Source organism: Pituophis catenifer, unplaced genomic scaffold (assembly GCF_029215685.1).
Source record: "Pituophis catenifer annectens isolate HBS135680 unplaced genomic scaffold, rPitCat1.0.hap2 SCAF_2, whole genome shotgun sequence".
Lineage (NCBI taxonomy): Eukaryota > Metazoa > Chordata > Lepidosauria > Squamata > Colubridae > Pituophis > Pituophis catenifer.
Window position 1 is genome coordinate 89,513,030 of NW_027256882.1, and position 10,395 is coordinate 89,523,424.

The window sequence follows — 10,395 nt, forward strand, 5'->3', positions numbered from 1 at the left end:
GGCCAAGGGCATCTGTGTAATTTCCATGTATCACATTATCTCAGAAATAAGCAAATCACATGGTGGCGTCAAGTTACATATGAAATTGAATTGCACTCCTGAATGATCTATCCTGGCATATTATAGCTGCAACTATTGCTTTGGTTTTCCCTAATGCATAATACTCTTGCCTTAAAATGTCTGAGGCTCAATTTTCAGAGTAAATGCCATTCCAGTAACTGAGGAACAACAGAAGGGAAACAGAGCTTCAAATGCAGATTCTGTTGTCTGCATTCTAACACTCTATAGCAGGGGTGTCAAACTGGCGGCCCGCGGGCCGGATGCGTCATGCACAGGCCACGCCCACCCCAGCTCCGCAAAAAGGGGGAAATGTCATGTGACATGACGCCACAAGTTTGACATCCATGCTTTATAGGGTTTAAGACGAATGGGCACCCTATCAGATCCACATCAATTCAGCCACCTAGTGTCTTATGGAGCAGAATCTCTTCTCAAGCTGAGCTCTTAAATGCAAGCAAGACACTGCACTCTAGTGGAAATAAAAGAGCAGGACTAAGCAATTATGAGAAATTTACGTACTCGGAATAGCTATGTATTTAGTAGCTATATATAATAAAGTTATATATTTAAAAGCTTGAATATTAAGCTATCAATATATTACATTATATAGGTTAAATATTAAGCTATATTAAAAATAAAGCTATATATTTAAAAGCGTAAATATTTATATATAAACCACTGTCTTTCCATCTCTGTATGAGCTAGCAATAATTTTCCAAAGTCACACCATTTTTTCCCCATTTGTTGGATCATAAAAGCAGGAATGGAAGAAACCCAAGGTCTTGCATCACTGAGTTATCGTCTTCACTACATATGGAAATGATTACAACTGATAGTTCTATAGTACCAGCAATATAGTGAAATGATCTGTAATAGATGGAAAGGAGTGAAGAGAGTCAAGATTCTACAGCAACACACACTTGAGATAACAAATGTTATTATTGATTGCCTAAGATCATGGTATTGTAAAACAAAACAATTAGATATCCACTTAGCCTTCGAGGAACGGAATAGGCCTGGAGGATTTTATCTCCACCATGCATAGGTTATCCCTGCTTAGAGGTTATGGCTATGAGGCAAGAGAAAGAAAATAAAAGATATGAAGATCAGAAGAACCTCAAGCCTTGGGACTTGACCTCTCAGCTACAGCAGTTTATTAAGGCTTGTCCACATGATTAGAGTTCTTGTTTTTACCACCTCCTCCTTCTCTACTAAGCATAGTAACCAGCTTGTGTCTGAACGCACCAGCTCCTTTTGCCTTGGGCCTATCACTCCTTTCGCTTCCACTTGCAGTCTCCTGGCCATCTAGCAGATGAGATGGACACTGTCTGTCCGGAGAGGAGTCCGCCCTTGCACTTGAGATAAGATGGCCGCTCAAGCGCCTGAGTGTTTTAGGACTATCATAAATGGGTAATTGGTCATTGTTGTTGCTGCCCTCAGGGGAGTCTCTGTAGCTGAAGCCAAGACATTCTGAGGCAGAGGCACGCTGTTCCAGATTGTGCAGATTCTCGTAGAGATGGTCTGAGAGCTGTGCTCCCTGCTCTTGGGATTCCGTCTCTGTCTTACCCCAAGGCTGAAACATGAGAGGAAAGCTCTTGCCAATGGAAGCGTAGATGATGGGTGGTTCAGGAGACTCAAGCTCTGGGGAAACAGAGTGGTTTTCGCTAGAGAGGTTAATTTCCTTGCTGCCCTTCGGAAGTGGTTGCATTTCATCCAAACTCTGTGTGCCAGAGGGCCATGACCATAGCTCGGCTTTCTGCATATTGTCTTGAGCTTGAGAAATCCCACCTTTCTTGTTGTTCTCGATAAGGATGGCCTTTTGATGCTCTATTGCAGCTGAGACAGCTTTGCATATTTCTGCAGCCTGTGAAGTATTAAAAGTGAAGAGGCCCTCTCCTGAATCACAGCGGCGACCTGCCTCAAAAGAGAAGGCAGTCTGGGGAGAGAGAAGAAAAAAAAAACTTCAACAGTTATTCTTTTAGGGTAATTGCTAGCACTCAATATATCAATCGTTTATTTATTTGACTCAGATGCCGCTTGATTCCAATCGACTCAGGGCACATGAAACCATAAAAACGAAACAACAAACATACAATAAAAATGGAACATTAAATAAGGGGGCAAATCTGGTCAGCAAAGCAGAACCAAAAAAAATCATACACCAGGTAAGGGGCTCCAATCACCTAGCCCAGAACTTAGAGAAAAGCCCTCTGAAACACTATCAGAGTGGGAGCAATCTAGATCTCATGAAGAATCTCATTCCAGAAGGAAGGTGCCACAACACAGAAGGTATGCTTCCCGGGTCACTATAAATGGCACTGATCAAAGGAATCGGGATCCTAATCGATTAAATTAGCCAGGTGACACCAGAAGAAAAAGGCAGTCCCTCAGATAACCTGGCATTATGTCATATACAGCTTTATAGGTCATCATGATTTCCTTTGTTCAATTTTGCCAACAACTACTAAGATTTTCAGGTGATGCTCAATTTCATCTCAGATCCATGAAAACAGATCCATAAAAAAATCAGCTACTGAAATCAATATCTGTTTTATGTGGAGTCAGATCATTGATATTATCATATATTCAAAATAATCCCATATCACCCCTATGGGGGACATATATCTTCTTCAATCTCAAATCCTCTACCAGAGGCCTGGGAGTTTGAAGGTTCTGCATAGTATTTCAGCTGTTCCTAGCACTCCACCCTTCTGGACACAGGTTCTGGTTCAGGTTCCTGGGATCTTGTTCCAGTTGGAGCCATTCTCCCAGGTTAAGAGTGACAGCCCCCAGAGCTCCTAGCACCACTGGAACCACTTTGGCCTTTACTTTCCATATCCTCTCCAGTTCCCTCTTCAGACCCTGCACTTCTCCAGCTTCTCATACTCCTCCTTCATGATATTCCTATTGCTTGGCACAGCTACATCTATTATCACTGCTGTCTTCTGCTCCTTCTCTACTACCAGGATGTCTAATTGGCCAGTACCTGCTTGCCAATCTGGATCTCAAGAACTTGGCCCTGATCTTCTGTGGAGTCCCCCATCTAGACTTGGGTCTAACCCATACACTGTGTAGATGCTTTTGTACACAATGCCAGCTACTTGCTTGTGCTGTTCAGTATATGCTGTTCCTGCCTAGATCTCATATCCTGCCATTAACTGCTGGACTGCCTCTGAGGCCTCTCTGCATAGTCTGTGCCTCAGTCTTGTCTAGTGTGGAGGACCCCCGCTTCTATGGAGCTGGTGCTGAGTGCCTGTTCTTGTGTGCTGCTATAATCAGTGCCCCAATGCTGTCTTTTAGTCCAGCCCTTTCCAATCACTGATAGGATTTCTCAATGTTGGCCACCTCAGCTACCTGTCGAAGGTACATCGCACACAGGGTCTTGTCTTGCCATAGCACTTCCTGTTTGATCTTCCTCTCATTAATTTCCATATTTCAGTGACAAGGGAGCATAGGGAAAAAAGTTCTAGTGTTCTGCTGGGTAGTTCTCGACTTATGACAAGGCCAGAATTTATGTTGCTAAGTGACAAATTTCTTAAGTGAGTTTTGCCCCATTTTATGGCTTTTCTTGCCACATTTGTTAAGTGGCTCACTGCAGTTGTTCAATTAGTAACATGGTCGTTAAGTGAATCTGGCTTTCCCATTGAGTTTGTCAGGTCGCAAAAGGGGATCACATGAACCCGGGACACTACAACTGTCATAAATATGAATGTCAGGCATCCAAATGTAAATCACATGATCATGGGAATGCTGCAGCGGTCATAAGTGTGAAAAATGGTCATAAGTCACTTTTTTCAGAGCTGTTGTAACTTCGAAAGGTCACTAAATGATCTATTGTAAGTCGAAGGCTGCCTGTATATGTATACGTACAGCTTTGGTTATTTTGAAACATGCTGACATTCTTATGGCCTGATTAGAGCCTGTCAGTATCATTCACAGAAACTGATGGCAGGTAAGAATAAACTGGAAGAACTGGAAGAAGAGCTGCAAACAAGGCAATGATCAGATTTTTTTAAAAAATGGGTCTGAAGTAGAAATGTAAATTGAGAAAGCATCTCAGACTTGACCCTCTCCAGTTCTCTTGAAGATCAAGGGAAGGAAGGGGGACGCACATTCAGATCTGCAAGATTCTGTTCGTGTAATCCTACAATAAAAGTAGCATTCATAACTTTGATTTCCTAGTCTGGTCTACTTGAAGGACTGATAACTCTCTCATGTGGTTCAACAAGTGAGGAAATCCTCCATGTGTGACGCTCTTAAGTCTTTTCTGCCGTAAACAAAGAGAGGAGAAAGAAGCAGTTATGTACCTTTTCCTGGCCAAATCTCCGGAGGAAGGTATAAGGCCAGTTATATTGTACTTGTCCAGACTGCACATCCTTCAGGACCAGTTGCTCAGGTAAAGAGGCCATCAGGTAGTTCCCTTTCAATTGACATCTTGCAGAAGCCTCTGTTGGGAATACACTTACTGGGAACTCACAAACTGTTGGAAAAAAATATCAGACTTTTTATTTACTTATCTAATAATCTTTCTTAATCTTTTACATAATCCTTCATTGGTATCATTTTTTAAGAACCATGGATGCCTGATGTTTTAAGCTTTCTCATTCTGTGGTGACTATTTGGGTTTGGCAAAATGAACCAAATTTATTTATTTATTTAAAAAGACTTACTAGCCACCTGGTTTATGTAACATTAGACAGCTCACAGAATAACATTAAGAGCTGTTAGAAAATAAACAGGACATCCTTGAAGAACAAAGGAAAGCGATCAGCTCCAGAGAGCAGGAAAAGCCTAACTGCTAAAAATACTGAACTTGAAGACTTAAGTTTTAAAGCCCGAGTACAACTAAGGATTCACTTTTAAAAGTAGAATTTGAGACACTATCTCCTGGACGGAAGGTATTGTGGATGCTTACGTTATTGTTTTGTTCCATAATGATGGTTGCTGTTTGAGAATCTTTGTCAGCACTGACACAATGGGGAATCAGATGTGGACTAACAAAGTCTAGTACCGGAATATGTATCACAATGGTGAGCAACCTTTGTGTGGAGATGGGCTGCACTTGGCATAGAGAGATTGCACTCCTGTTAACTTGGATGGAACCAGGACAAAAATAATTTGGTTTAACTTAAGTAAAATTAAAAATTAAACCTAATTAAATTAAACGATAAAAATTAAACATTAAATTAAATTAAACCTATAATCTGATGGCAGCTTTGGGTGAAAAACTGGGATCCATAACCACAGCTTTGGGGCCATACAGCAACCTCAGCTACAGCAAGTTGTTACGCTTGGCTTTCTCCAGAGGGTTTTTCTTTGGCCAGCCCAAACGAGTGTTAACCCCTTTAATGGCCTGGCTGGCTATAGGTCCTTCATCCCAACTCTTGGCTCAGTATACATACTTTCCTTCCAGGATGAGTAGATGGAATTCTCCTCCATTAGGGGTTGAGGGCTTGAAGTGTTTCCAGCTGTATTGGACTGAGAAGGTCTTCTCTGCATGCACCAGAACAAAAGTGAAAGAAATGAGAGGGATTCTCAGATAGTTACCTTATAAAAGCAAAGTTGCAATATTTGAATGGCCCCTCTTTATCACCACTTTACCATCATCTTTTATCACCCTATCCAGCAACCCTTGCTGCAACTTATTATTTGGTATGTTTACATCCCACCTTCCTCCAAAATTTCAAGGTCCTCTATTATTGTTTCCACCCACCAGTGAAATAAGTTGTCTGAGATCACTGAGATCAGTACTGATTTCTCCACAGTCCTCTAAAATGCAACACTCTGACTACTTTGCTACACCGGATCTCAAACCTTATCAGTCTGGTATGCAATTCAAGCTACTGATCTACCCATTCAATTCCAATACTTTTACACCTGTTGTTCATCTTTGTATCTTTTTTTTGTTTCTATGCAAGCTACCATCTATCTAATCATAACAATTACAATATTTGTATAGGAAAACCCTACTCAAAGAAATTAAATTTATGGTTTCACTTGTAACATAATAACTATGGAAAAAGTCTGCTGTATTATTTACTACTTTAAGGATAAACACTACTAGGCATGCGCCCAAGTGAATAGTTAAGAAAGGGGAAAACGATGAAGCCGTGTAAACATTACACCTGAATTCCTATACATTCTCACTGAAAGAAAGACACTCTGAAATCACTAGGATCCTCTTGTGAATAAGAAACCATAATTTTGTCATGTTAGCAATCCCAGAATTTCTAGTACTATGTTGCTATGTGGTTCACTTAATCTCTAATGAATGCTCTAATGAATCTCCAGTGAGTGCTCCAACACTGGAAGTTTTTAAGAAGATATTGGTTAACCATTTGTCTGAAGTGGTGTAGGGTTTCCTGCCTAAAGATGAGGTTGGACTAGAAGACCTCCAAGATCCCTTCCAACTCTGTTATTCTGTTTTGGCAGCAGAACTACATTTTTAAAAAATTGACTAGTAAAATAAAATAAGTAGATGAAGAACATTCATTATTATAGCAGTCTCCTTCAAAAAACTCTTCACGCACTGTATTAAGAAGATTCTGAAATGAGAATGGAATCCTGAAATTTTAGGGTTGGAAAGTCATTCATCCAACCTTCCATGAATAATATAACAACAATTTTGGAGGAGCAATTCCATTATGGCTTGTAAGAGCCATGGTAGCCCAGTGGTTAGAATGCAGTACTGCAAGCTAATTCTGCTGACTGCCAGCTGTCAGCAGTTCAATTCTCACCAGCTCAAGGTTGACTCAGCCTTCCATCCATCCACGGTCGGTAAAATGAGAACCCAGATTGTTGGGGGCAATACGCTGACTCTTAAGAGTAAACTGCTTAGGGAGGGCTGTAAAGCACTGTGAAGCGATATATAAGTCTAAGTGCTATTGCTGTTGTAGGGCTAACTTTTGGGCATCAGAAATCATCCTATAATTCAGTTCAAGAAGATGCAAATGAATGGTATTCAGTTATGCACGGTAGTGTACTGTATTGATCTATACCTGAAAAGCTAGTTGGCAGACGAATTCAATCCATTCGTTTGGTTGATCTGCTGCAAACATCCAGTTGCGTTCCAGCATGCACAAGTAGAAAGGCACTGTGTCCTTGGGGGAGCTCTGATCTTCAGCTCTTTCCACAGAGACGCAGTCCGAGAGGCGAATCACTTTACGTTCCCCTTTCCTCAGGGTTGCTTTTCCTGCTGCACCACTATCACGTGCTTCAAAGTACTCAAGACGGGCAACACCAAAGGGACTGTCAGCAAAAAGTTGGACCCATACTTTCCGCCAAGTCTTCTGTGAATGGAGGCAAAGGGATGAGGGAATGAAGCAATCCAGGAAACAATCCAATTGCAGTCAAATATTTGCACACTCGAGGGAGAAATAAGAAAGTAAGTTTGAAGTAGCTGCACAGAAACAGAAAAAAATATGATTCTGCTGCTACTGAGCTACTCATGGAAGTAGGAGCCAATGTATAGAATCACAAAAAGGCAAACATTTGTTTTTCATTACTACATAGTCCCTCTGGGGCATTTATAATAAGCACAAAAAGTATTTGTACAATTGCCTCATCTAATATCAGGCCTACTTTTTTAAAAAATCTTTTTTTAAATAACAATTTTATTAGTTTATAATATAACATAAAAAAAAAGGATAAAAGTGAATTCTAGGAAAAATAGGGAACGAAAAGTGTGGATAAGATGCGGCAGGAGATGGTGCAGTAGAATAGGGTAATAACATCAAACCACAACTTTTTACTTTTACATAATTGTTTGAACTAGCCATTTAACAACAAATCTATCTAACCGGTAAAATCCAAAATCAAAGTTTCATTTTTTTTTCTACCTCAAGCATAAAGTCTAGAAAGTGGTTTCCAGGAGGTGGACAAAAGTATTTGTTTTTTTCCTTGTTCAAAGCAATCAATAGAAATGTAAATTTCTAATCCTCGTGGGATTCAAAAAACTACAGACTTGATATTGAGTAATGGTTTCAGGGCCCTCAGCTATTATTTATTGGACCAGCTCATCTTCTAGCTCATCTTCAGCCTGTCCCTTCCCTTTTGACATTGCATTTCATAGTCTGAGATCAGCGATTGAGCAAGTGAAATATAGTAATTTCCATTACGCAAGTCAGATATGTAATTTGTTCAAAAAAGGCCAGAGAAAGATGTGTGCACTGCTTTTCCTTAAGTGGATTTGTCTTTAAAACATAAAATACCCCAGATTCAAGTCAGCTTTTCCAGACAGAATTAAAATCTGTCTAAATCTTATGAAACTGCTGCCTATCAGCGTCAATAAGTCTCAGCCAATCTAACTATGTTCTGAGCTATTTTCTATACCCACCCACTTAATTTTTGATGGAACAGCTTAGAATCAAAGGATCTGATTCTAAGAGAAGTATAGACAAAATGTCTGGAAATGATGGAAATACTGTTGAGAAGATGGGACGCATCAGATTTAGGAAGGCTAGTATAAATATCTGGAAGATGAGGATTATCATTGTACTCACCCACACCAATTGGTGCTCATCCTGTAAAATTCCTCAATGAGTAGCAGTTATCAAACGGATACACTGAATCAAATCATTGTTAAGCTGTGGGTTCTAGAATGGTTTATTCTAGAAAGAATGGTTAGCTTGGTTCACACTATGCCAAACTATATTAGTTTTAGTGTACTGTATGAGCCACTTACTTCTGCAGAGCATGATATGAGAAAGCTGTTAGAAAGAGCATCTCAGTTGACTGAATTTTAGCCAATTTTGGGTTAAGTCACCAGGCTAGAAACCAGGAGATTGTGAGTTCTAGTCCCGCTTTAGGCATGAAAACCAGCTGGTTGACTTTGGACCAGTCACTCTTTTTCAGCCAAAACTCACCTCACAAGATGTTGTGGAGAAAATAGGAGGAGGAAGGATATGTATTATTATAAAAATAATAAAGATGGGATAAAAATATTTTTTAAAAAAACAGAACTCTAGGTAACCCAATATAGAATCTCTGTGACATTTTAAAAGCAAGTTAAGAGTTTGGAAAGAAACGTATTTTTCCACTAGCACTAAAGGAGTAATACTGAGGCCTGGAGGCTCCAGCCATTAGAATGGTAACAGCCTATTTTAACCTATATCCATTTCCATGAAGTCAAATTTTCATTGTGGTTATAATAAAACAAGAAAGCAACTTCAACTTGGCATTTAATTTTGCTTGCCAGCAGCCATTTCACAAACTTTGAAGTACAATAAGAGATTAACGAAAGAGGATTGAAATCTAGTTCCCTGATTTTTCAGTTGTCACCAGTAACCAAAATTGCCAGTTAGAAAGTCTTCAGTTGGTCTTACCCTTCAAAAAGGATTTTGGCTTCATTGGGAGCCACCAGGCTTAGTGAGATAACATCATTGACACCATGGAAATACTTTCAAGAAATGCTAGACTATTAAAAGCCAAGTTATGGCTCCTTTTCAGTCCTGGGGGTGTCACCTGACATCTGTCAGTCCTCACCTATAAGGCAAGTGACTGAAAATGAGAGAATCACTGAACCGTTTTGATTTTGTACTGGTGATTTCCCCACCTCGCACTGACTAATTTTACTTTTGGGAAGACTTTGATTGTATTTGCATTAGTTGGTAGCTGCAACACCAGAGCTGAGAAGAGACAGGAAAATGAAGAGGGTGGGGAATAGGACAAAGGGATCCAAACCTCCCTCCATCCCAGCCTAACATGGGTGTCTCAAATTTAAAAATGTCTGAGCTTTCCCAAATCTCCCCTACTTGGGAGACTCGGTACAGTACAAAGACCCTGGTCTTGGGTTTCTCCATTCAAAGGCATACCCTACAAAGTAATCTTGTCCATATTCCATTCAGAATGATTGCTTCAGGCCAATTTCCCACATTTTGCCAACAGATATATTTATGCTACACTCTTTAATGTATACAGCATTTAATTTTATTTGTCATTTGATTTAATCATATCCAGAAAAAACAGAATATAGAGCTGTACACTCACAATTCAAAATAACAATAAAGCAAGAGGATGGAAAATAAATACCAGATAATCACAGCTACTGCAGGCTCTGCCTTGTATGGCTAAGGCTAACATCTTAAGCCCTAACAGTGCAAAATATACAGAAAATTTTCCTTGACTTTGACAAGACAAACAAAACCCACAAATCCATTCACTTCTACCTTCAAGGTTCTGTAGAATCAGCTTTCCCATTACAAGTGAAATACCACATTTACCTTCCCAAATTTCGCGTGCTGAATATACAGGAACCCATCTTTCATAGGGTGCTCCATAGGAGTAAGATCCAAGCTAGCAACCCAGTAAAGTGTGCGACAAATACTGTCAAGATGA

The 10,395-nt window shown here is 39.9% G+C and overlaps 1 protein-coding gene across 1 annotated transcript; it reads right to left on the reverse strand.

Moving 5' to 3' along the window:
* Positions 1–786: 786 nt before the first annotated feature.
* Positions 787–10,340, reverse strand: DOK3 (docking protein 3). The gene is made up of 5 exons (XM_070937147.1): positions 10,281–10,340; positions 7,059–7,349; positions 5,463–5,553; positions 4,368–4,540; positions 787–1,996 (listed from the first exon to the last, which is right to left on the reverse strand). The coding sequence occupies exons 1-5, from the start codon at positions 10,335–10,337 to the stop codon at positions 1,217–1,219; spliced, it is 1,392 nt and encodes a 463-aa protein (XP_070793248.1). The 5' UTR covers positions 10,338–10,340; the 3' UTR covers positions 787–1,216.
* Between the last annotated feature and the right edge of the window lie 55 nt (positions 10,341–10,395).

Coding starts and splice junctions, on each gene's coding strand:
- DOK3 (XM_070937147.1), bottom strand. CDS start 10,337: ATGGAGCACCCTATGAAAGATGGGTTCCTGTATATTCAGCACGCGAAA. Junction 7,350..10,280: donor AGCACGCGAAATTTGGGAAG/GTAAATGTGGTA, acceptor CTCCATTCACAG/AAGACTTGGCGGAAAGTATG. Junction 4,541..5,462: donor CTACTCATCCTGGAAGGAAA/GTATGTATACTG, acceptor TTTTTCCAACAG/TTTGTGAGTTCCCAGTAAGT.